Source organism: Trichomonas vaginalis, chromosome I, assembly GCF_026262505.1.
Source record: "Trichomonas vaginalis G3 chromosome I, whole genome shotgun sequence".
NCBI lineage: Eukaryota > Parabasalia > Trichomonadida > Trichomonadidae > Trichomonas > Trichomonas vaginalis.
This window is the reverse complement of record NC_067203.1, coordinates 19,714,182-19,741,772: the sequence shown is the minus strand read 5'-3', so window position 1 is coordinate 19,741,772 and position 27,591 is coordinate 19,714,182. Positions and strand designations below refer to the sequence as shown.

Below are 27,591 nucleotides of genomic sequence, written 5' to 3'. Positions count from 1 at the left end.
ATCCGAAAAAATATATAAAATTTGATCATAAATAAAATCGTTTTAAATTACTTCTTCATTTAAATTATAACAATTATTTTTGATTTTTATTTATCATCCACATTCAAATTTGAATCATATCACAAAAGAAGGACCACTTTTATGACTACAGTTAGTATACAAGTCTTGGGTACGGCGGCACTGCGCGCCTCCTTACTGAAGATATGTCAATCTGACACTTTACAAAACCACTAACGTATATTTTACAACACAAACGACAACACTAACTTAACCTTAAATATTTACAAAACCACCAACCACTTCACCTCACTAACGACTTCACTAATGAAAAAATAAACGTTCTCACTAACATTCTCACTAACGTTCTCACTAACGTTCTCACTAACGTTCTCATTTACAAAAGTATTGCAACTCTTTCCATTGCTGTGCTTCACATAACAGCTCATAATCTTCAGTATCACTACTGTCGCTCCAATCGTCTGAGTCAAAGTCGCTGTCATAATTAATGTTTATAAGTTTTGACAAATGTAATGAAACACGCTTACCGTTTGTATCTACTGCTTGTATATATCTTCCATTATGTTTGCTATCATAAATGCTTAAACTAACTTTACCCTTTCTCCCTCGTATCTGATAGAATGTATTTTCACGAGGAACGAAGAACAAGTTCTTGAACTCATGACCGTTGTAGTTTGTTATCTCAATAGTTTTCGTCATTACATCCAAATAAAATAAAAAATAAAATAAAAAATAAAATAAAAAATAAACTTAAAAATAAATGATATCACCACCCTCACACGTATGAAAACATAGCACAAAAATAAATTTAGGTGAAGTGGTGAGATCTCACCTCTTTTTTCACCCTGTTGAATTCATTGCTTCAGTGACTTTATTTGTCATTTTACTCTAAGGTGAAGCTAGCACAAAAATAATGGATTTCATGACTTTTTAGTATTTCATGCAATCTTAACAAATAGCCTTACAAGTACTTCCAGTGTCCCTAGCTGTCCCTCCTTTTTATATAACTCCATGACATTTATAATCTCGCGAAACTTAACAGGTTAGCATAACAGATTAAAAGCAGATGAGGTTTTGAACCAAAATTTCTAAGCAACGTTGTCAAGGATTTTGAGGAACTAGGGACAGAGTGTGGCAAAGTCCAAGATTTAATTTATCTTCATCGGTTTCATCAACTATCTCATCTAATATGCCAATATTTTATTCATAACTCGTGGCAAACTCACTAACTTTCAATATGTTCATCTGCATGCTTCATCTGATAGAAAGTATGACTTTCATTAACTCTGTGAGATAATGTAAACTACTAGGGACAGAGACCATGGCAAAGTTCATGACTTTCATTATTTCCAGAACTTAATGTAAACTACTAGGGACAGAGACCATGGCAAAGTTCATGACTTTCATTATTTCCAGAACTTAATGTAAACTACTAGGGACAGAGACCATGGCAAAGTCCAAGATTTAATTTATCTTCATCGTAAATGAATTTGTCAAACACAAACTCCAACACAAACTTCAGCACAAACTCCAACACAAACTCCAACACAAACTCCAACACAAACGACAAGTACTAACTTCAGCACAAATGACAAACACTAACAACAAACACAAACTCCAACACTAACGACAAGTACTAACCTCAGCACGAATGACAAACACAAATGACAAGTACAAACTCCAACACTAACAACATCATGAACTATTTCATTATTGCATGAACGACCTCCTTATTGCATGAACGATTTCATCATTGTTCTCATGTATGACCTCCTTATTGCATGAACGATTTCATCACTGTTCTCATGTATGACCTCCTTATTGCATGAACTATTTCATTATTGTTCTCATGTATGACCTCCTTATTGCATGAACTATTTCATTATTGCATGTATGACCTCCTTATTGCATGAACTATTTCATTATTGCATGTATGACCTCCTTATTGCATGAACTATTTCATCATTGTTCTCATGTATGACCTCCTTATTGCATGAACGATTTCATCACTGTTCTCATGAACGACCTCCTCACTGTTCTCATGAACTATTATTATACAGGTCTTAACTATCGAAAACTTCATATAAACTTTAGAAAAACAGGTGCTGCTTATGTTTGTATGATAGATACAGAAAACAAGAGTGTAATCTTATTCATAAACAAATTCAAACGCTTGTACGGGTTCATGTAGGACAAACATTATTTTTCAACACTAACGCCAACACGTAGGACAAACATTCATGACTAACATTACTGTATAACATAAATGTTTTGTCATGACTTCTTCGTAAATGTTTTGTCATGACTTCATCGTACATGTTTTGTCATGACTTCTTCGTATATGTTTTGTCATGATTTCTTCATCGTATATGTTTTGTCATGATTTCATCGTTAATGACTTTGTCAAACATGAGCATAAATGTTTTGTCATGATTTCATCGTTAATGACTTTGTCAAACATGAGTGTAAATGAATGTGTCGAAACTTCTTCATCGTTAATGAACGTAAATGATCCAAAAATAATGTTTAGGGTAGATGGTTAGATCTCACCTCTTTTCTCGCCTCAGCCGCTAAGCGGCGAGACCCAAAGGTCTTGAATTTTCATGACTTCTTCATCGTTAATGGGTGTAAATGACTTTGTCAAACATGAGTGTAAATGCTTCTTCATCGTAAATGTTTTGTCAAACATGAACGTAAATGTTTTGTCAAAACTTCTTCATCGTAATGAACGTATATGCTTTGTCGAAACTTCTTCATCGTATATGTTTACGTTAATGGTTTCATCGTAAATGACTTTGTCAAACATGAACGTAAATGACCCAAAAATAATGTTTACGTTAATGAGTGTAAATGATTTCATCGTTAATGACTTTGTCAAACATGAGTGTAAATGACTTTGTCAAGATTTCATCGTTAATGTTTTGTCATGTTTTCATTAATGATTTCGTAAATGTTTTTTCGAAACTTCTTCATCGTAATGAGTGTAAATGATTTCATATGATTGTTTCCCTCGGAAAACCGAGAGAAGAGATTCCATTCGAAAATCGCAAGAATTTGGCTCCTAGTTTGAAATATTATTATGTTCATGGAACTTAAACGTATATGTTTACGTTAATGGTTTCATCGTAAATGACTTTGTCAAACATGAGCGTAAATGACCCAAAAATATATGTTTACGTTAATGAGTGTAAATGTTTTCATCGTTAATGACTTTGTCAAACATGAGTGTAAATGACCCAAAAATAATGTTTACGTTAATGAGTGTAAATGATTTCATCGTTAATGACTTTGTCAAACATGAGTGTAAATGACCCAAAAATATATGTTTACGTTAATGAGTGTAAATGTTTTCATCGTTAATGACTTTGTCAAACATGAGTGTAAATACTTCTTCTTCATCGTTAATGAACGTAAATGATTTGTCAAACATGAACATAAATGACTTCTTCATCGTAATGAACGTAAATAATGTTTACGTTAATGTTTTCATCGTATATGCTTTGTCGAACATGAGTGTATATGTTTTGTCATGATTTCATCGTTAATGACTTTGTCAAACATGAGTGTAAATGATCCAAAAATAATGTTTACGTTAATGAGTGTATATGTTTTGTCATAATTTCATCGTATATGCTTTGTCGAACATGAGTGTAAATGACTTTGTCAAACATGAACGTAAATGATCCAAAAATAATGTTTACGTTAATGAGTGTAAATGATTTCATCGTTAATGACTTTGTCAAACATGAGCGTATATGTTTTGTCGAAACTTCATCGTAAATGTTTTGTCGAAACTTCTTCATCGTAAATGAGTGTAAATGATCCAAAAATAATGTTTAGGGTAGATGGTTAGATCTCACCTCTTTTCTCACCTCTTGAATTTTCATTACTTCTTCATCGTAATGAGTGTAAATGCTTGTTTTGAGGTCGAGCCACTTTTGGCTCCACCATATTCATTCATCCTTCATTTCATCGTTAATGAATGTGTCAAACATGAGCGTAAATGAATGTGTCGAAACTTCTTCATCATAATGAGCGTATATGTTTTGTCGAAACTTCATCGTAAATGTTTTGTCGAAACTTCTTCATCGTAAATGTTTACGTTAATGACCCAAAAATAATGTTTACGTTAATGTTTTGTCATGATTTCATCGTAAATGTTTTGTCGAAACTTTTTCATCGTAATGAGTGTATATGCTTTGTCAAACATGAACGTAAATGAATTTTCATGACTTCTTCATCGTATTGAACGTTAATGACTTTGTCAAACATGAGCGTAAATGATTTGTCGAAACTTCTTCATCGTAATGAGCGTAAATGATTTGTCAAACATGAAGGTATATGCTTTGTCAAACATGAACGTAAATGAATTTTCATGACTTCTTCATCGTAATGAGTGTAAATGATTTGTCAAACATGAGCATAAATGATTTGTCATGATTTCTTCATCGTAATGAGTGTAAATGATTTGTCGAAACTTCATCGTTAATGACTTTGTCGAACATGAGCATAAATGATTTGTCGAAACTTCATCGTTAATGACTTTGTCGAACATGAGTGTAAATGAATTTTCATGACTTCTTCATCGTAATGAGCATAAATGATTTGTCGAAACTTCATCGTTAATGACTTTGTCGAACATGAGCATAAATGAATTTTCATGACTTCTTCATCGTTAATGACTTTGTCAAACATGAGTGTAAATGAATGTGTCAAAACTTCTTCATCGTAAATGAACGTAAATGAATGTGTCAAAACTTCTTCATCGTAAATGAATGTGTCAAACATGAACGTAAATGTTTTGTCATAACTTCTTCATCGTAATGAACGTAAATGAATGTGTCAAAACTTCTTCATCGTAATGAGTGTATATGTTTTGTCATAACTTCTTCATCGTAATGAGTGTAAATGAATGTGTCAAACATGAACGTAAATGAATGTGTCATAACTTCTTCATCGTAAATGAACGTAAATGTTTTGTCAAACATGAGCGTATATGTTTTGTCATAACTTCTTCATCGTAATGAGTGTATATGTTTTGTCATAACTTCTTCATCGTAATGAGTGTAAATGTTTTGTCATAACTTCTTCATCGTAAATGAACGTAAATGATCCAAAAATAATGTTTAGGGTAGATGGTTAGATCTCACCTCTTTTCTCACATGTTTTCTCACCTCTTGAATTTTCATGACTTCTTCATCGTAAATGATTTGTCAAACATGAGCGTAAATGATCCAAAAATAATGTTTAGGGTAGATGGTTAGATCTCACCTCTTTTCTCACATGTTTTCTCACCTCAGCCGCTAAGCGGCGAGACCCAAAGGGTCTTGAATTTTCATGACTTCTTCATCGTAAATGATTTGTCAAACATGAACGTAAATGAATTGTCGAAACTTCTTCATCGTAATGAGCGTAAATGATTTGTCAAACATGAACGTAAATGAATTTTCATGACTTCTTCATCGTAATGAACGTAAATGAATTGTCAAACATGAACGTAAATGAATTGTCAAACATGAACGTAAATGTTTTGTCGAAACTTCTTCATCGTAAATGAATTGTCAAACATGAACGTAAATGAATTGTCAAACATGAACGTAAATGAATTGTCAAACATGAACGTAAATGTTTTGTCGAAACTTCTTCATCGTATATGCTTTGTCAAACATGAACGTAAATGAATTTTCATGACTTCTTCATCGTAATGAGTGTAAATGTTTTGTCGAAACTTCATCGTAAATGACTTTGTCGAAACTTCTTCATCGTAATGAGTGTAAATGATCCAACAATAATGTTTAGGTGAAGAGGTGAGATCTAACACATTTTCTAACATGTTTTCTCACCTCAGCCGCTAAGCGGCGAGACCCAAAGGGTCTTGAATTTTCATGACTTCTTCATCGTAATGAACGTAAATGATTTGTTGAAACTTCATCGTAATGAGCGTATATGTTTTGTCATGATTTCTTCATCGTATATGCTTTGTCAAACATGAACGTAAATGATTTGTCGAAACTTCATCGTAAATGTTTTGTCGAAACTTCTTCATCGTAATGAGCGTAAATGTTTTGTGAAGAATATAACAACCGTCTGAATTTCGACGGTTGCTTTTTTATATGAAATTCACGCAGGAGGAAGGCATTTATGAAGCATTTTTGAAGAACTGAAGGCGTCACTATGTCACCATGTGTCACTCGGTCATTTAACTTCTCTGAAAAAATGTGACAACATGACATTTAGACGACAACACAGGAAATAAATGTTTACGTTAATGATTTCATCGTTAATGATTTGTCAAACATGAGCGTATATGTTTTGTCATGATGATTTCATCGTTAATGCTATGTCAAACATGAACGTAGATGATCCAAAAATAATGTTTACGTTAATGATTTCATCGTTAATGCTTTGTCAAACATGAACATAAATGAATTTTCATGACTTCTTCATCGTTAATGCTATGTCAAACATGAACGTAAATGATCCAAAAATAATGTTTACGTTAATGGTTTCCGGTTATTCAATAATTAATTATTTTTGAAGAACTGAAGGAGTCACCAGTCACCAGGTAAATGTACTTCTCTGAAAAAGTGTGACAACATGACATTTAGACGACAACACAGGAAATAAATGTTTACGTTAATGGTTTCATCGTTAGTGATTTGTCAAACATGAGTGTAAATGTTTTGTCATGGCTTCTTCATCGTAATGAGTGTAAATGTTTTGTCATTACTTCTTCATCGTAATGAGTGTAAATGTTTTGTCATGACTTCTTCATCGTAATGAGTGTAAATGATCCAAAAATAATGTTTAGGTGAAGTGGTGAGATCTCACCTCTTTTCTCACCTATTTTCTCACCTCTTGAATTTTCATGACTTCTTCATCGTAATGAACGTAAATGAATGTGTCGAAACTTCTTCATCGTATATGTTTACGTTAATGGTTTCATCGTAATGAACGTAAATGAATGTGTCAAACATGAACGTAAATGAATGTGTCGAAACTTCTTCATCGTATATGTTTACGTTAATGGTTTCATCGTAATGAACGTAAATGAATGTGTCAAACATGAACGTAAATGAATGTGTCGAAACTTCTTCATCGTATATGTTTACGTTAATGGTTTCATCGTAATGAACGTAAATGAATGTGTCAAACATGAACGTAAATGAATGTGTCGAAACTTCTTCATCGTATATGTTTACGTTAATGGTTTCATCGTAATGAACGTAAATGAATGTGTCAAACATGAACGTAAATGAATGTGTCGAAACTTCTTCATCATAATGAGCGTAAATGATCCAAAAATAATGTTTAGGGTAGAAGGGTAGATCTAACCTCTTTTCTCACCTCTTTTCTACCCTCTTGAATTTTCATGACTTCTTCATCGTAAATGACTTTGTCAAACATGAGTGTAAATGATTTGTCATGATTTCATCGTTAATGCTTTGTCGAAACTTCTTCATCGTAATGAGCGTAAATGAATGTGTCGAACATGAGTGTAAATACTTCTTCTTCATCGTTAATGACTTTGTCAAACATGAACGTAAATGATTTGTCGAAACTTCTTCATCGTAATGAGCGTAAATGATCCAAAAATAATGTTTATGTTAGAATGTTAGATCTAACACCTTTTCTAACATGTTTTCTAACATGGAGGATTTCATCTGATATAAATATTATTCCTTCATTTCATTCTATACACAATTTACATCATATACGATTTAATAGATATAAATATTATTCCTTCATTTCATTCTATACACAATTTACATCATATACGATTTAATAGATATAATACTTTACTGTTTCATTAGATATACACATTCTTCCCTAAACATTATATTTTAATTAAAGTCCATCAAATATTTTTAGGATACTTTCACCAAATAATATTTATATCAGATGAAATCCTCCATGTTAGAAAACATGTTAGAAAAGGTGTTAGATCTAACATTCTAACATAAACATTATTTTTGGATCATTTACGCTCATTACGATGAAGAAGTTTCGACAAATCATTTACGTTCATGTTTGACAAAGTCATTAACGATGAAGAAGAAGTATTTACACTCATGTTCGACACATTCATTTACGCTCATTACGATGAAGAAGTTTCGACAAAGCATTAACGATGAAATCATGACAAATCATTTACACTCATGTTTGACAAAGTCATTTACGATGAAGAAGTCATGAAAATTCAAGAGGGTAGAAAAGAGGTGAGAAAAGAGGTTAGATCTACCCTTCTACCCTAAACATTATTTTTGGATCATTTACGCTCATTATGATGAAGAAGTTTCGACACATTCATTTACGTTCATGTTTGACACATTCATTTACGTTCATTACGATGAAACCATTAACGTAAACATATACGATGAAGAAGTTTCGACACATTCATTTACGTTCATTACGATGAAACCATTAACGTAAACATATACGATGAAGAAGTTTCGACACATTCATTTACGCTCATGTTTGACACATTCATTTACGTTCATTACGATGAAACCATTAACGTAAACATATACGATGAAGAAGTTTCGACACATTCATTTACGTTCATGTTTGACACATTCATTTACGTTCATTACGATGAAACCATTAACGTAAACATATACGATGAAGAAGTTTCGACACATTCATTTACGTTCATGTTTGACACATTCATTTACGTTCATTACGATGAAACCATTAACGTAAACATATACGATGAAGAAGTTTCGACACATTCATTTACGTTCATGTTTGACACATTCATTTACGTTCATGTTTGACACATTCATTTACGTTCATTACGATGAAACCATTAACGTAAACATATACGATGAAGAAGTTTCGACACATTCATTTACGTTCATTACGATGAAACCATTAACGTAAACATATACGATGAAGAAGTTTCGACACATTCATTTACGCTCATGTTTGACACATTCATTTACGTTCATTACGATGAAACCATTAACGTAAACATATACGATGAAGAAGTTTCGACACATTCATTTACGTTCATGTTTGACACATTCATTTACGTTCATTACGATGAAACCATTAACGTAAACATATACGATGAAGAAGTTTCGACACATTCATTTACGTTCATTACGATGAAACCATTAACGTAAACATATACGATGAAGAAGTTTCGACACATTCATTTACGCTCATGTTTGACACATTCATTTACGTTCATTACGATGAAACCATTAACGTAAACATATACGATGAAGAAGTTTCGACACATTCATTTACGTTCATGTTTGACACATTCATTTACGTTCATTACGATGAAACCATTAACGTAAACATATACGATGAAGAAGTTTCGACACATTCATTTACGTTCATGTTTGACACATTCATTTACGTTCATGTTTGACACATTCATTTACGTTCATTACGATGAAACCATTAACGTAAACATATACGATGAAGAAGTTTCGACACATTCATTTACGTTCATGTTTGACACATTCATTTACGTTCATTACGATGAAACCATTAACGTAAACATATACGATGAAGAAGTTTCGACACATTCATTTACGTTCATGTTTGACACATTCATTTACGTTCATGTTTGACACATTCATTTACGTTCATTACGATGAAACCATTAACGTAAACATATACGATGAAGAAGTTTCGACACATTCATTTACGTTCATGTTTGACACATTCATTTACGTTCATTACGATGAAACCATTAACGTAAACATATACGATGAAGAAGTTTCGACACATTCATTTACGTTCATGTTTGACACATTCATTTACGTTCATTACGATGAAACCATTAACGTAAACATATACGATGAAGAAGTTTCGACACATTCATTTACGTTCATGTTTGACACATTCATTTACGTTCATGTTTGACACATTCATTTACGTTCATTACGATGAAACCATTAACGTAAACATATACGATGAAGAAGTTTCGACACATTCATTTACGTTCATGTTTGACACATTCATTTACGTTCATTACGATGAAACCATTAACGTAAACATATACGATGAAGAAGTTTCGACACATTCATTTACGTTCATGTTTGACACATTCATTTACGTTCATGTTTGACACATTCATTTACGTTCATTACGATGAAACCATTAACGTAAACATATACGATGAAGAAGTTTCGACACATTCATTTACGTTCATGTTTGACACATTCATTTACGTTCATTACGATGAAACCATTAACGTAAACATATACGATGAAGAAGTTTCGACACATTCATTTACGTTCATGTTTGACACATTCATTTACGTTCATTACGATGAAACCATTAACGTAAACATATACGATGAAGAAGTTTCGACACATTCATTTACGTTCATTACGATGAAACCATTAACGTAAACATATACGATGAAGAAGTTTCGACACATTCATTTACGCTCATGTTTGACACATTCATTTACGTTCATTACGATGAAACCATTAACGTAAACATATACGATGAAGAAGTTTCGACACATTCATTTACGTTCATGTTTGACACATTCATTTACGTTCATTACGATGAAACCATTAACGTAAACATATACGATGAAGAAGTTTCGACACATTCATTTACGTTCATGTTTGACACATTCATTTACGTTCATGTTTGACACATTCATTTACGTTCATTACGATGAAACCATTAACGTAAACATATACGATGAAGAAGTTTCGACACATTCATTTACGCTCATGTTTGACACATTCATTTACGTTCATTACGATGAAACCATTAACGTAAACATATACGATGAAGAAGTTTCGACACATTCATTTACGTTCATGTTTGACACATTCATTTACGTTCATTACGATGAAACCATTAACGTAAACATATACGATGAAGAAGTTTCGACACATTCATTTACGTTCATTACGATGAAACCATTAACGTAAACATATACGATGAAGAAGTTTCGACACATTCATTTACGCTCATGTTTGACACATTCATTTACGTTCATTACGATGAAACCATTAACGTAAACATATACGATGAAGAAGTTTCGACACATTCATTTACGTTCATGTTTGACACATTCATTTACGTTCATTACGATGAAACCATTAACGTAAACATATACGATGAAGAAGTTTCGACACATTCATTTACGTTCATGTTTGACACATTCATTTACGTTCATTACGATGAAACCATTAACGTAAACATATACGATGAAGAAGTTTCGACACATTCATTTACGTTCATGTTTGACACATTCATTTACGTTCATTACGATGAAACCATTAACGTAAACATATACGATGAAGAAGTTTCGACACATTCATTTACGTTCATGTTTGACACATTCATTTACGTTCATTACGATGAAACCATTAACGTAAACATATACGATGAAGAAGTTTCGACACATTCATTTACGTTCATGTTTGACACATTCATTTACGTTCATTACGATGAAACCATTAACGTAAACATATACGATGAAGAAGTTTCGACACATTCATTTACGTTCATTACGATGAAGAAGTCATGAAAATTCAAGAGGTGAGAAAATAGGTGAGAAAAGAGGTGAGATCTCACCACTTCACCTAAACATTATTTTTGGATCATTTACACTCATTACGATGAAGAAGTCATGACAAAACATTTACACTCATTACGATGAAGAAGTAATGACAAAACATTTACACTCATTACGATGAAGAAGCCATGACAAAACATTTACACTCATGTTTGACAAATCACTAACGATGAAACCATTAACGTAAACATTTATTTCCTGTGTTGTCGTCTAAATGTCATGTTGTCACACTTTTTCAGAGAAGTACATTTACCTGGTGACCTGGTGACTCCTTCAGTTCTTCAAAAATAATTAATTATTGAATAACCGGAAACCATTAACGTAAACATTATTTTTGGATCATTTACGTTCATGTTTGACATAGCATTAACGATGAAGAAGTCATGAAAATTCATTTATGTTCATGTTTGACAAAGCATTAACGATGAAATCATTAACGTAAACATTATTTTTGGATCATCTACGTTCATGTTTGACATAGCATTAACGATGAAATCATCATGACAAAACATATACGCTCATGTTTGACAAATCATTAACGATGAAATCATTAACGTAAACATTTATTTCCTGTGTTGTCGTCTAAATGTCATGTTGTCACATTTTTTCAGAGAAGTTAAATGACCGAGTGACACATGGTGACATAGTGACGCCTTCAGTTCTTCAAAAATGCTTCATAAATGCCTTCCTCCTGCGTGAATTTCATATAAAAAAGCAACCGTCGAAATTCAGACGGTTGTTATATTCTTCACAAAACATTTACGCTCATTACGATGAAGAAGTTTCGACAAAACATTTACGATGAAGTTTCGACAAATCATTTACGTTCATGTTTGACAAAGCATATACGATGAAGAAATCATGACAAAACATATACGCTCATTACGATGAAGTTTCAACAAATCATTTACGTTCATTACGATGAAGAAGTCATGAAAATTCAAGACCCTTTGGGTCTCGCCGCTTAGCGGCTGAGGTGAGAAAACATGTTAGAAAATGTGTTAGATCTCACCTCTTCACCTAAACATTATTGTTGGATCATTTACACTCATTACGATGAAGAAGTCATGAAAATTCATTTACGTTCATGCTTGACAAAGCATATACGATGAAGTTTCGACAAATCATTTATGCTCATGTTCGACAAAGTCATTAACGATGAAGTTTCGACAAATCATTTACACTCATTACGATGAAGAAATCATGACAAATCATTTATGCTCATGTTTGACAAATCATTTACACTCATTACGATGAAGAAGTCATGAAAATTCATTTACGTTCATGTTTGACAAAGCATATACCTTCATGTTTGACAAATCATTTACGCTCATTACGATGAAGAAGTTATGACAAAACATATACGCTCATGTTTGACAAAACATTTACGTTCATTTACGATGAAGAAGTTATGACACATTCATTTACGTTCATGTTTGACACATTCATTTACACTCATTACGATGAAGAAGTTATGACAAAACATATACACTCATTACGATGAAGAAGTTTTGACACATTCATTTACGTTCATTACGATGAAGAAGTTATGACAAAACATTTACGTTCATGTTTGACACATTCATTTACGATGAAGAAGTTTTGACACATTCATTTACGTTCATTTACGATGAAGAAGTTTTGACACATTCATTTACACTCATTACGATGAAGAAGTTATGACACATTCATTTACACTCATGTTTGACAAAACATTTACGTTCATTACGATGAAGTTTCGACAAAACATTTACGATGAAGAAGTTATGACAAAACATATACGCTCATGTTTGACAAAGCATATACACTCATTACGATGAAGAAGTTTCGACAAATCATATACGTTCATGTTTGACAAAGCATATACGTTCATGTTTGACAAAGCATATACGCTCATTACGATGAAGTCATGAAAATTCATTTACACTCATGTTCGACAAAGTCATTAACGATGAAGTTTCGACAAATCATTTATGCTCATTACGATGAAGAAGTCATGAAAATTCATTTACACTCATGTTCGACAAAGTCATTAACGATGAAGTTTCGACAAATCATTTATGCTCATGTTCGACAAAGTCATTAACGATGAAGTTTCGACAAATCATTTACACTCATTACGATGAAGAAATCATGACAAATCATTTATGCTCATGTTTGACAAATCATTTACACTCATTACGATGAAGAAGTCATGAAAATTCATTTACGTTCATGTTTGACAAAGCATATACCTTCATGTTTGACAAATCATTTACGCTCATTACGATGAAGAAGTTTCGACAAATCATTTACGCTCATGTTTGACAAAGTCATTAACGTTCATTACGATGAAGAAGTCATGAAAATTCATTTACGCTCATGTTTGACAAATCATTTACACTCATTACGATGAAGAAATCATGACAAATCATTTATGCTCATGTTTGACAAATCATTTACACTCATTACGATGAAGAAGTCATGAAAATTCATTTACGTTCATGTTTGACAAAGCATATACACTCATTACGATGAAAAAGTTTCGACAAAACATTTACGATGAAATCATGACAAAACATTAACGTAAACATTATTTTTGGGTCATTAACGTAAACATTTACGATGAAGAAGTTTCGACAAAACATTTACGATGAAGTTTCGACAAAACATATACGCTCATTATGATGAAGAAGTTTCGACACATTCATTTACGCTCATGTTTGACACATTCATTAACGATGAAATGAAGGATGAATGAATATGGTGGAGCCAAAAGTGGCTCGACCTCAAAACAAGCATTTACACTCATTACGATGAAGAAGTAATGAAAATTCAAGAGGTGAGAAAAGAGGTGAGATCTAACCATCTACCCTAAACATTATTTTTGGATCATTTACACTCATTTACGATGAAGAAGTTTCGACAAAACATTTACGATGAAGTTTCGACAAAACATATACGCTCATGTTTGACAAAGTCATTAACGATGAAATCATTTACACTCATTAACGTAAACATTATTTTTGGATCATTTACGTTCATGTTTGACAAAGTCATTTACACTCATGTTCGACAAAGCATATACGATGAAATTATGACAAAACATATACACTCATTAACGTAAACATTATTTTTGGATCATTTACACTCATGTTTGACAAAGTCATTTACACTCATGTTTGACAAAGTCATTAACGATGAAATCATGACAAAACATATACACTCATGTTCGACAAAGCATATACGATGAAAACATTAACGTAAACATTATTTACGTTCATTACGATGAAGAAGTCATTTATGTTCATGTTTGACAAATCATTTACGTTCATTAACGATGAAGAAGTTTCGACACATTCATTTACACTCATGTTTGACAAAGTCATTAACGATGAAATCATGACAAAACATTTATGCTCATGTTTGACAAAGTCATTAACGATGAAATCATGACAAAACATATACGATGAAGAAATCATGACAAAACATATACGAAGAAGTCATGACAAAACATGTACGATGAAGTCATGACAAAACATTTACGAAGAAGTCATGACAAAACATTTATGTTATACAGTAATGTTAGTCATGAATGTTTGTCCTACGTGTTGGCGTTAGTGTTGAAAAATAATGTTTGTCCTACATGAACCCGTACAAGCGTTTGAATTTGTTTATGAATAAGATTACACTCTTGTTTTCTGTATCTATCATACAAACATAAGCAGCACCTGTTTTTCTAAAGTTTATATGAAGTTTTCGATAGTTAAGACCTGTATAATAATAGTTCATGAGAACAGTGAGGAGGTCGTTCATGAGAACAGTGATGAAATCGTTCATGCAATAAGGAGGTCATACATGAGAACAATGATGAAATCGTTCATGCAATAAGGAGGTCGTTCATGCAATAATGAAATAGTTCATGCAATAAGGAGGTCATACATGCAATAATGAAATAGTTCATGCAATAAGGAGGTCATACATGAGAACAATAATGAAATAGTTCATGCAATAAGGAGGTCATACATGAGAACAGTGATGAAATCGTTCATGCAATAAGGAGGTCATACATGAGAACAATGATGAAATCGTTCATGCAATAAGGAGGTCGTTCATGCAATAATGAAATAGTTCATGATGTTGTTAGTGTTGGAGTTTGTACTTGTCATTTGTGTTTGTCATTCGTGCTGAGGTTAGTACTTGTCGTTAGTGTTGGAGTTTGTGTTTGTTGTTAGTGTTTGTCATTTGTGCTAAAGTTAGTACTTGTCGTTTGTGTTGGAGTTTGTGTTGGAGTTTGTGCTGAAGTTTGTGTTGGAGTTTGTGTTTGACAAATTCATTTACGATGAAGATAAATTAAATCTTGGACTTTGCCATGGTCTCTGTCCCTAGTAGTTTACATTAAGTTCTGGAAATAATGAAAGTCATGAACTTTGCCATGGTCTCTGTCCCTAGTAGTTTACATTAAGTTCTGGAAATAATGAAAGTCATGAACTTTGCCATGGTCTCTGTCCCTAGTAGTTTACATTATCTCACAGAGTTAATGAAAGTCATACTTTCTATCAGATGAAGCATGCAGATGAACATATTGAAAGTTAGTGAGTTTGCCACGAGTTATGAATAAAATATTGGCATATTAGATGAGATAGTTGATGAAACCGATGAAGATAAATTAAATCTTGGACTTTGCCACACTCTGTCCCTAGTTCCTCAAAATCCTTGACAACGTTGCTTAGAAATTTTGGTTCAAAACCTCATCTGCTTTTAATCTGTTATGCTAACCTGTTAAGTTTCGCGAGATTATAAATGTCATGGAGTTATATAAAAAGGAGGGACAGCTAGGGACACTGGAAGTACTTGTAAGGCTATTTGTTAAGATTGCATGAAATACTAAAAAGTCATGAAATCCATTATTTTTGTGCTAGCTTCACCTTAGAGTAAAATGACAAATAAAGTCACTGAAGCAATGAATTCAACAGGGTGAAAAAAGAGGTGAGATCTCACCACTTCACCTAAATTTATTTTTGTGCTATGTTTTCATACGTGTGAGGGTGGTGATATCATTTATTTTTAAGTTTATTTTTTATTTTATTTTTTATTTTATTTGGATGTAATGACGAAAACTATTGAGATAACAAACTACAACGGTCATGAGTTCAAGAACTTGTTCTTCGTTCCTCGTGAAAATACATTCTATCAGATACGAGGGAGAAAGGGTAAAGTTAGTTTAAGCATTTATGATAGCAAACATAATGGAAGATATATACAAGCAGTAGATACAAACGGTAAGCGTGTTTCATTACATTTGTCAAAACTTATAAACATTAATTATGACAGCGACTTTGACTCAGACGATTGGAGCGACAGTAGTGATACTGAAGATTATGAGCTGTTATGTGAAGCACAGCAATGGAAAGAGTTGCAATACTTTTGTAAATGAGAACGTTAGTGAGAACGTTAGTGAGAATGTTAGTGAGAACGTTTATTTTTTCATTAGTGAAGTCGTTAGCGAAGTCGTTAGTGAGGTGAAGTGGCTGGTGGTTTTGTAAATATTTAAGGTTAAGTTAGTGTTGTCGTTTGTGTTGTAAAATATACGTTAGTGGTTTTGTAAAGTGTCAGATTGACATATCTTCAGTAAGGAGGCGCGCAGTGCCGCCGTACCCAAGACTTGTATACTAACTGACTACTGCCAAATCTATAAGCAGAGAATGGCTATTTGAAGCTAAAAGAAGAATAGAAGAAGGTGAATCTTACAAAAGTGTGGGAAAGGAAGTTGAATTGGAAAATGGTAAAATTAAATTGAATGTTGCCGAAAATACAATAAGAAGAGCATTTCAACTTCAAGAAATCGAATTACCAAAAGTTAGTCGCGGCAGAAAACCAAATCCACCAACACTTGAGCAAAAACAATTAATTAATTCTTGTGTTTCACAATATAAAGGAGGAATTTCAAAAACTTATTTATTGATTAAAAGGTTTCAAAATATTGCTCAAAATCCCGATTGTGAGAAAGAAAAAGAAGAAATTGCAAAAGAATTTGAAAATATAGAAGATTTGACAAAAGATCAAATTTTTGACAATTTACAAAAAATAAAGCATCATCAAGTGGAAAAATTTATGATGGAATCAGGTTTATCTTCAAAAAGAGATTACAAACCAGCAAATCCACCTACCAAATATCATGCCATATCAAAGAATTTGATATGGCACTGCGATATTCATTACCTTCACGGTAATGTTTCTTTTCCATTTTTTGCCATATTGGATGATATGACACGTAAAGTTCTCAAAACTAAATTATTGAAAAACAAGTCTTCCAACTCAACAGCGAAGGTTTTAAGAAAACTTTTAGAGGAGTTTATTCCTTACTGCATCTGGACCGATAACGGCGGTGAAAACTGCGGTGAATTCGGCCAGGTTATGCAGGAAAACGGAATAGTTTGGAAGCACACCTTGCCGTATATGCCAAGACAGAACGGCAAGGTGGAGCGCCTGTGGCCAAGCTTAGAAAAGTTTTTGCCAGACGAGTTGGATGATATTCAACAAATCAAGGACTCAGTTCAGCAGTTCATTGAAAAATACAACAATACACCACATTTATCTCTCGATATTAATCCAAAAACGAATAGTAATTACACTCCTAACGAATTATTCGAAGTTTCAAAATTTTGGTACGAGCCAGAAATGCAAAAATGGGAGTTATGTATCAAAGACGAATGGGTCTTAGCAAAATTTGAATAATTACATCATTTTAAATGACTACTAAACAATTTTATTTATGATCAAATTTTATATATTTTTTTGGATCAAATCCATTTTAATAGAATTTATATACTATTCATCTATTAGTAAACACTACCGTATATTATTTTTTAAGCTATCTTATTTTTTGAAATTTTATTCAAATCTTTGGTCGCAAGAAGAATTGCATGATAAATAAAAACATTTAATCAAAGTCAATTTTATTTTTCATATTCAAATGGACTGAGTGTTAACATTTAACATTTTTTGCTAATTGTCGTCAAAAATTAGGCGTAAAGCAACAATTGATATTTCATATGGTTTTATGATAGATAAGCATTATATTCCCACTCATTATATTCGTAAATTTTGAGGTTTATCCTTCGCTTTTAAGATCATTGAATTTGATTTTTATATAAAATAGTTATATATTAGAAAATAATATGAGTTTATGTGATATTATTTTTCAGAAGATTTCATTCTATATGCCTATGAAAAGTACTCTCAAAACTAACTTTTTCCTAATTATAATTAAATTTAGAATATTGTATTATGCTTAGTATTATTTCATTTTTCTCATTCAATTTAGAATTTACAAATGTCAAAAAATTGAGAGCTGTCACTTTTGATGAATTTTTGTTTATTACACACCTTTAACAACTATTTTCAAATAAAATAAAAATAATATTAAATTATTTCAAACAAAATAAAAATAATATTATATATTAAACAAATAATATTAAATTATTGGGGAGAAGCTTCCTAAACTTTTTAATCCCATAAATATGGTCATTATCTGGAATAAAGAGTTAAGCGTCATATGTCACTTTTTGTACTAAGGAAACATCGACTTTATGCGTTATGACTTTTCGATGAGGAAACAAGTGTTCACGTATTATAAACTTCCTTATCCCAATAAACCGGCCCTAAACATAATTAATTTTAAGCATTATAATGGTCTCTTTTCTATGATAACCAAATCAATTTGGTTATCATAGAAAAGCACCAAAAACTAGAATAGAAATCGGCAATATGGAATTATGAAACAACTAGGATAAAATGGATATGGGACATTCATGAATGCATTCACTTTTTTCAAGACTTTTTAATGAATTTCAAATTCCTCAGATTATTTTCAATAGATTTTCCGTACCATATCATTTTTATTAGACAAAGCTATCTTTTCGATGAAATTTTTGCAAAAATACTCTGTTTTGAAAAAGATTTATGTAAATTTTTTGATAAAAGTGTCTTGAATGATTATCATTGATAATACCATTCCAATTGAATGCTGTTTTCGGCTGCTTTTATAAAAATTTGATCATATTGTACTCATAATTTTTTTTGTATTTTGGTCAAAAACTAAGCTAACATCAGCTGTATATTTGCATAAGCCATTAATAAGCTTTGGTATAGGTTATACTGAGTTTAGACGATCATACAATTTAGACTTTTTTCATTTAATTTAGTCTAACAAAGAGTGATTATCTTACTATTTGATTCATAAATATATAGGAAATAATAGTTTTATACCTTAATATGATAAAATTTTATAAAATTTTCCCTTCTCCTTTGGCAATATTAGTCATTAATAGATATATTTAACATGATGGTTCTAAATATATGAATAGATAAAATTTTCCTTTCAATTTTACGAAGTAGTATATATGACGGGTTGTGTGACTTTTTTTGTAAACGTAAGAATTCATACAATATCGAGCGATTTTGTATCATTTTTTTTAACATATGAAGTAAAAAATGTATGATTCTTACGGTTTTTATTCTCACGTTTTTGAATAAATCAAGATTTAAAAAATTTTCAAAATTGTAAGACATTTACACTCAGCCCATACATAATGAAATAAAAAATAAAAAAATAAAAAAATAAACGAGAAAAATTCATGTCTCACATTTTTGAAGAACTGAGGTGCTACCATGTTACCAGGTCACCAGGTTAATTAACTTCTTTTAAAAATGATGACAACATGACATTTTGACAACAGGTACGAAAGGAGGTATAAATATAATGGAGTCATAATCAAAGACCTCATAAACGAGAAAAAGAAATTGAAATTAATGATTATTTGAATTTATGAAATCAATTATTTGATTCATTCTTTCTTCAATCTCTTCTATTCTTTTTGTTAAATCATCAATTTTCATTAATGAGGTGATTCTTGATTGAGGAATAGATTTTAAACTAATCACTCCTTTTATTTTTGAAATTTTGAATCCATCAACTTTAAACATTTTATTCAATTTACATGTTGTCAATTCTTCAAATAATTTTTTATTCTTTGCGTAATAGTCATTAAATTCTTCAACAGATGAAAAAATTTTTGTTTCAGTAATGGGTTTAACAATGTTTATTTTATTTTGAACATCTTCACTTTCATTTATTTCTTCCTCCTCTGTTTCATTTATTTTTAAAATTGGTTTCATTTATGATTAAATAAAAATTAGAATATATGTGATGAAATATATTTTTTAATTAATATTAAATCAGAAATGGCGGCAGGATTCTTTAAAAAATTATGGGATGGAATTAAGAAAGCTGCGGGTTGGGTTCATAAAAATATTATTAAACCCGTTGCAAACTTTTTGGCACCAGTAGCGAAAACGGCAGGAACTATCATAGGTGGAGTATTAGGTACTAAAGCAGGTAATCCGGCGATGGGAGCACAAGCAGGTAACGCAATTGGTGGAATTGCTGAAGGAATACTTAATAAAATAGGAGGTAGATAGTGGAAAAATAAATAAATATTATTTTTATCTTAGTATCGGTTGAAGTCTTTGATAAACTTTTTCTCCTTTATTTAATATTTCTCTTATTGGGGCGGCTTTTGGCGTTATTGATTCAGCAACGTCACTAATTGCTTCTTTATTCTTAAATATCCAATTTGCTCCCTTCTTCAATGTTTCCCAAACTTTATGCGCTCCTCTTTTTACTTTATCCCACAGTTTCTTAAATATACCCGCGGCCATAGTTGATTATTTCATTAAAATTAAAAATTCATTTTCATCTTTTAATTTTGATTTTTTATTTATTAATAAATGACGACTAACTATTTAGTGCCAAACACTAAACCGATTAATGGAAATGTGTTTCATTCATTCGAAAAGATAAATGAAATATTCGCAAAGAATGACGGTAGAAGATATTATAGAGAACTTGAAAGTTCATGCTATGACTCTGATGCTCCATATTTTGATGATAAACAAACTCATTTAAGAATTACAAATCCGGCTCATGATGTGAACCAATTAGGTGACACATATATTAAACGCAAAGTTAAAGCAACTCTAGTTTCAAATAAAGCTTTCACATGTGATACCGCTTTTAAATGCATGCGTTTATTCGTTGGTTACAAATCATCAAATCAAAGCTTTAAACAAAGAAGTAGAAACCGAAAGAGGTGATGCCGGTTATCTTCAAATGGATTGCGCCCGTGAATCTTTCGCATTTGCAACATATAAACCAAAATCAGAAAGGAAAGTTAAAAAGTTTGTTCATTCGTTATATAATAATGTTCAAAAATATGATAACTCAGTATGTGGTAAATATATTGACCCTTCAGAAGTTTTCAAGAATGCAAATGAAGAAGTTGATGTCACTTTTGATATGATTATTCCGGTAAATGATTTGTTAGCATTTCAGGCGTTCGATGATTATCCTAAATCATTTGGTGATATCATTCTTAAATATTATGTTTTCAGGGATACTTTAGTATTTTGTCAGGTTGACCCGTTAAGAGTTGCTGATTTACAAAATTACGTTTATGAAAAGATAACTGATGAAAATTATAAAAAGATTATGAATCATGTTTATAAATATGATCGCAAATTCCAACAAATCGGACTTCCTGCCAAATTAATTACAAGCTTAGCCGCTACATCTGCTGACGCAACAGTTGATGACGTTATTATTTCATGCACAAAGATGGAAGTTTTAGAGGATAAATGCATTACACCAGGATACGGTTTAATTGAAGAATCAGTTAAAGCAATACCACGTTTATTCAGTAAGGAAGATCCATTCATGATTCCAGCTCAACATATTGACGTTCGTTCACTAAATGGAGGTTGCATCACTCCTGAAGGTATCAGCTCAGATTTCTCATACGCTCTTCATAATGTTACAGATGTTGTGTTAGCATTTCCGAAGAATGCAATGCAAAGAACAGTTTTAGAAAATCCAATGCTTCGAGGTCTTCAGGTCACTATAGATTCCAGAAACTTCCCCGATCAAGCGATGACCACAGTGGGTGACATATTCTTTACACGTATGCTTCAAGCTTCTGATTTAGATGGAGTGAATGAATGCACAGAAGAATATGAGGACTCATTAACTAGACCGCTGAATGCAGATGATGGCACACCATTAGCTAGAACATGGAAAGACCAAACTTCATTCTTATGCACTATTCCAGTTCAACGTGATGGAGCGGGTATATTCTTTGATGGATTAGAAACTTTCAACTCACAAGTTACAGTACAAGTGAAAGCTTATCCAATCATTCAGGGTGTAAATGACACTTACTGTTCAAAGGTGACAAATCCTCCTCAGTTTTGGTTTACTAGGACTACATATTGGACATGGACACCGGATGAAGGTTTGAAATATCATCCAACAGGTACACCACCACAGTATAGAAGTTCATATGATGAAATATTGATGAATAGAAATGTTTAAAATTATAAATTTATTTTTGATTAAATGGATTTCAATTCTGAAGAATTAGCGGGAGTATATAATACATACGTAGATGATATGATTAATGATGCATTGAGTGATAATAGAAATGCTCTATCTAAGGAAAAATTAATGAAAATTCCATATTCTGAATGTTATTTAAATTCAATCACTGCAGCAATTGGTAAACAAAATAAAGGTAAAACATTAACGATATTAAAACAAATTATCATTATTGCTAACACTTCCCCCTATTCACACGTGTTAATTTATATCAACCGTTCAGGTTCACCTTCAGAGGATACATTTGAATCTTTAAAGCATTTAATCAAAATTCCAATTATTTATTTATCACAAGAAGAAGCAGAAGATTATTTAAAAAACTTTTTAATGTATAAAGAATTATATAATACAATCAAGAAGCAAGGATTAGAGGATAAAATTATTGATAAACAAAGGGATGAATTATTTGAAACACTTTCTATTTCAAATTTTGATAAAGAATTTTTGCATTCACTAATTTTTCTAGATGATGCAGTGAAATCAAAACTAATAACTAATGAGAAATCATATTTTAATCAGTTATTAACTCAATGTCGACACATTCAGTGTTCATTCTTCATGGCTGTTCAATACTTTAAAGCATTAAGCACAAACATTAAATCAAACCTGTCCACCCTTTTCATTTTCAGTGGTTTTAGTCGTCAACAGTTGAACGTTATGCTTTATCAAGTGAATTTACCAATGAGCATTAATGAACTTTACACACAATATCAACAATTAGGAGAACATGGAAAAATAATAGTTGATTTAAATAAAGGTTCCATTAAATTCGAATAACTTTTTTATAATTAATTTTTATTTTTTATTTATAATTAAACATGACAGAAATTGCAAATCTTCTACAGGTTCCATTAAAACAAGGGACAAACAAAAAGGGTGCATATAATAGAACCATGAAAGTTCCCGATGGAATGAAAGAATTAGTCCACATTGTTGCCGGTCTTCAAAAGGATGTTAAACAAATGAGAAACGTTTTAACATTACCAGAAGCTCAAGCATATGCCAAACGTCATGGACCAAATTGGGAAGCACATGAAGCAGACATTACAGGACCAAATGGAAAGCCTGATGGAATAAATGAAGTCTTTGTTACTGATGGTCAAGGAAATATTAAAGTCATAAATGGGTATAATTAACAATGACGGATTATCCTAAACGTAAAGCATATAATGAACGTTATCCTATGCAATTTGATGAAAATGGAAAAGCTGTTAAACAATACATTGGAGAAGGTGAAAATGGTCCAATTAATTCATACCGTCATAATCCATATTCTTATTTCAATGAAGAATTAAATGCTATTGAAGAGGGACCGGATGGATTACCACGATATTCTAACCAGTTTGATGGTCAATATGCAAATATTAGACCTGAAATTTCAGCTAAGAAATTCTTTAAAGTTGCTTTATTCGATCCAGTTTTCGCAAATGTTAAAGATGAACTTAAACAGCAATTCCAACCAATTATAGTAGCAAGAATTGCATCAGGTGCTTTATCTCAAGCATTCAAAGATTTAATTAAGAAACCATTATATCAGCAACGGGGTTTAACTTATGATTTAGTTAAGGAATCAGATAAAAGAAAATTTGAGAAATCAAATGATTATAAGAATGCAATTAATGAATATATTCGGTCTATTAATTTCGATGAAAATGCTAAAAATCAACTTCATGAACAAATACAGAGAATAATAGGTTCAAAAGTTCCAGCAAAATAAAAGTTTAAATATATTTTTTTATTCGATTATAAATGAGAAGACGTTTCACTAGTCAAAAGAACACAAACGCAAAAGCAGAGATTACGGTTGGTTATAACGTAAATGATGATAAATCACGAATTATTCAAAATGTTAAAGTTAATGTTAGTCCTGAATTAACAAGGTTTTTATTAAATCAAATTTCATCTCGTGACTTACCAAAGAAAGAGGAGGAGCAAAATAAAGAAGATGAAGACCCAATCATTTTATCTGAACCCGGTAAAGAACCCGTTGAAATTCCCACTTATCCAACATACCCCCCACCTCTTTCATCAAACATCGAGAACCCAGGAATCTACGATTCCAGTCGCAATGCGCCATATAAAGTAGACATTAATTCTGAATTAATGAAAATATATCGCGATATCATAACTGATAATTATGATTCAATAATAAATTTAATCGATCAATCAGGATTAATTATTTTACCATATGAGTCATTAATTCATATTATCGCTGTTCTTTGTGATGTTCAGGATTCAGACGTGAAGATTCAATATTTCATAGATGATGAGGTTTCATGCTGCGGAACAGTTGCAAAAATAAACCCAATAAAGGATATTAGCACAATTAAGATAACAAAGAACGGAACAACAACTGAACTACATTTAACTTATAATAACATATACAATAAAATAGTTGATGAATATAAAATATCACTAGAAAAATTCTTTGTTAAGGCTATATGAGGACTATGTCAATATTCAAGCATTAACATTATCGAATAATATTTATAATTATATTCAATATCAATTGACCTTTCACCTGTTTCTATCGTTTGTTTTATTTGTTTTTGTTCTCCACTATCTGGATCGGTCATTGTTATCGTTCTTGATATAGTATCTGGTTTATCTTTAACTTCAAGTCTTTTTCCATTAGGTTCTTTAAACCAAAATTCCAAAAATTCTAAATTTTCAATCTGTTCATATTTTAATCTATCAACTGCATTTTTAATTCCATCTGAAAAACGAATGAAATGGTCATTATATGGATTCGATTGAACTAAATTTGAATGAAGCGATATATAACCCATGCTACTATATGACGTTGATTCAAATGAACTAAAAACACTAAAATTAATGACGTGAATATATTTTTTATTTGTTGAATTTATGAATTCTTGAGGTAATCTTATTCTTGTTTTATTTATCACTGGAAAATAACGCTTTACCATATTTTTAATCGCAATAAAAAATGTCAATTATCAATATTATTTCGAATAATAACTGTGAACTAAATTTAACAGTCAGCGGAATTTATAATGTGTCCCTCGTTTCAGTAAGCGGTAAATTTAATCCCATTCTTTTAGACCCTTCGGATTACATAACATTCATTAAAGAGCCGCAAAGCGGCGAGGTCGTAGACCATGAAAAGGAGAGGGATATGTATATAAATAATGTGATAACGAAATGGGATATTAACATGATTTTAAGTTATTTAAATGAATCATTTATCGTATGGTATGAAGAAAATTTTAAATCAAAACCCGATAAACTTTTTGAACTTGATGAAATAAATAACTTGATAAAATTTCCGCTGAAAATTAAATTTTGTACTCCTCACCTACGTTCAGTGTTGGGGATATTAAATTTTGAAAAAGATGTTGGGGATGTTTTGTATTCTGACGTTGGTTCCAATTTCATTTTAATCAAATGTGATAAAGTTAATACCCCAATGAGATTTTCACATCAAACATTAGACCCTAACTCTTACCCATCAATACAAAACATTTTATCCATCAACTTAAACACATTTTCCCTATCATATCCGTTTCAATTATCCGGGAATTCATTTATCCTTCATTCAAAAGATTTATCAAATATTAAATTTAGAATAACTGACCTATTTGATTGTGATTTAGAATTCATGAATGAAATATTATGGCAATTTCAAATAGAGAAAATAGCTGATGAGATAACGGATTAAATATTTATTTTTAAATCATAATAAATGATTAAACAACAGCAACCACAGCAACTTAAGGCGCAAAGCACCCAGGTCCTTCAGACCATTACATACGCCATATATGCATATAATTCAAAGACGGCAGAACAAACGCAAAGGTTGAAATATGGAGATTTGGAGATAGTATTGAAAAATGACCATTTCGAATTCGTTTGCAAAGGTGGTGCAGTGATATCAAATATAAAAGAAATTTTATTTATGAATTCTAAAATTAAAGGTATAACGGATGATATAACATCAATTCCACCAGAAGAACAGAGATATTACGCATTAAATGCATTTCCTAAAGTTTTGAAGATTGGAAGATTTAATTTAAATGAGGAATTCATAGAAGGTTTCCTAAACGACATAATGAAGAAAGCAGATAAGGAATATGTGGATAGTGAATTAATGAAGAAGGCAAATTTGGTTTATGTTGATGAAAAAGATAATGAAATTAAAGAAAAGGTTGAATGGTATCATGAATGGACATTTGAGACTTTTAAAGTTAAAGCTGATACAGAATGGGTTTCGGGATGTTTAGACCTTAAAGCAGATAAAACTTATGTTAACGATGAGTTAGAGAAGAAGGCGGATAAGGAATGGACATTTGAGACTTTTAAAGTTAAAGCTGATACAGAATGGGTTTCGGGATGTTTAGACCTTAAAGCAGATAAAACTTATGTTAACGATGAGTTAGAGAAGAAGGCGGATAAAACATATGTTAACGAAATATACCAAAGTTTGATAGGAACAAAAATATTGAAACTATTGTTGGTGACTTTTCTGTCAATGAAGAAAATAAATATTTTAGATGGCAGTTTGTACACTCCTTAA

At 31.5% G+C, this 27,591-nt stretch overlaps 2 protein-coding genes and 2 pseudogenes across 4 annotated transcripts, besides 3 other annotated features; all 4 read left to right on the top strand.

Moving 5' to 3' along the window:
• Positions 1-17,236: 17,236 nt before the first annotated feature.
• Positions 17,237-18,295: a mobile genetic element.
• A 612-nt stretch (positions 18,296-18,907) lies between these two features.
• Positions 18,908-18,944: a mobile genetic element.
• A 2,408-nt stretch (positions 18,945-21,352) lies between these two features.
• TVAGG3_1015540 lies at positions 21,353-22,991 on the top strand (annotated as a pseudogene). Its single transcript has one exon. A coding segment is annotated over exon 1 (1,639 nt).
• Positions 22,992-23,129: 138 nt separating this feature from the next.
• Positions 23,130-27,591: part of a mobile genetic element that runs on past the window's edge.
• On the top strand, positions 23,873-24,771 carry TVAGG3_1015530 (annotated as a pseudogene). Its single transcript has one exon. A coding segment is annotated over exon 1 (899 nt).
• TVAGG3_1015520 (uncharacterized protein) lies at positions 24,804-25,325 on the top strand (the record flags this gene model as incomplete). The annotated part of the gene is made up of 1 exon (XM_001282265.2): positions 24,804-25,325. A coding segment is annotated over one exon (522 nt), but the record flags the coding sequence as incomplete, so codon positions are not given.
• Positions 26,761-27,591, top strand: TVAGG3_1015510 (uncharacterized protein; the record flags this gene model as incomplete). Its single annotated transcript, XM_051254667.1, has 1 exon — positions 26,761-27,591. One exon carries the CDS (start codon positions 26,761-26,763, stop codon positions 27,589-27,591), a length of 831 nt encoding a protein of 276 aa, XP_051080241.1.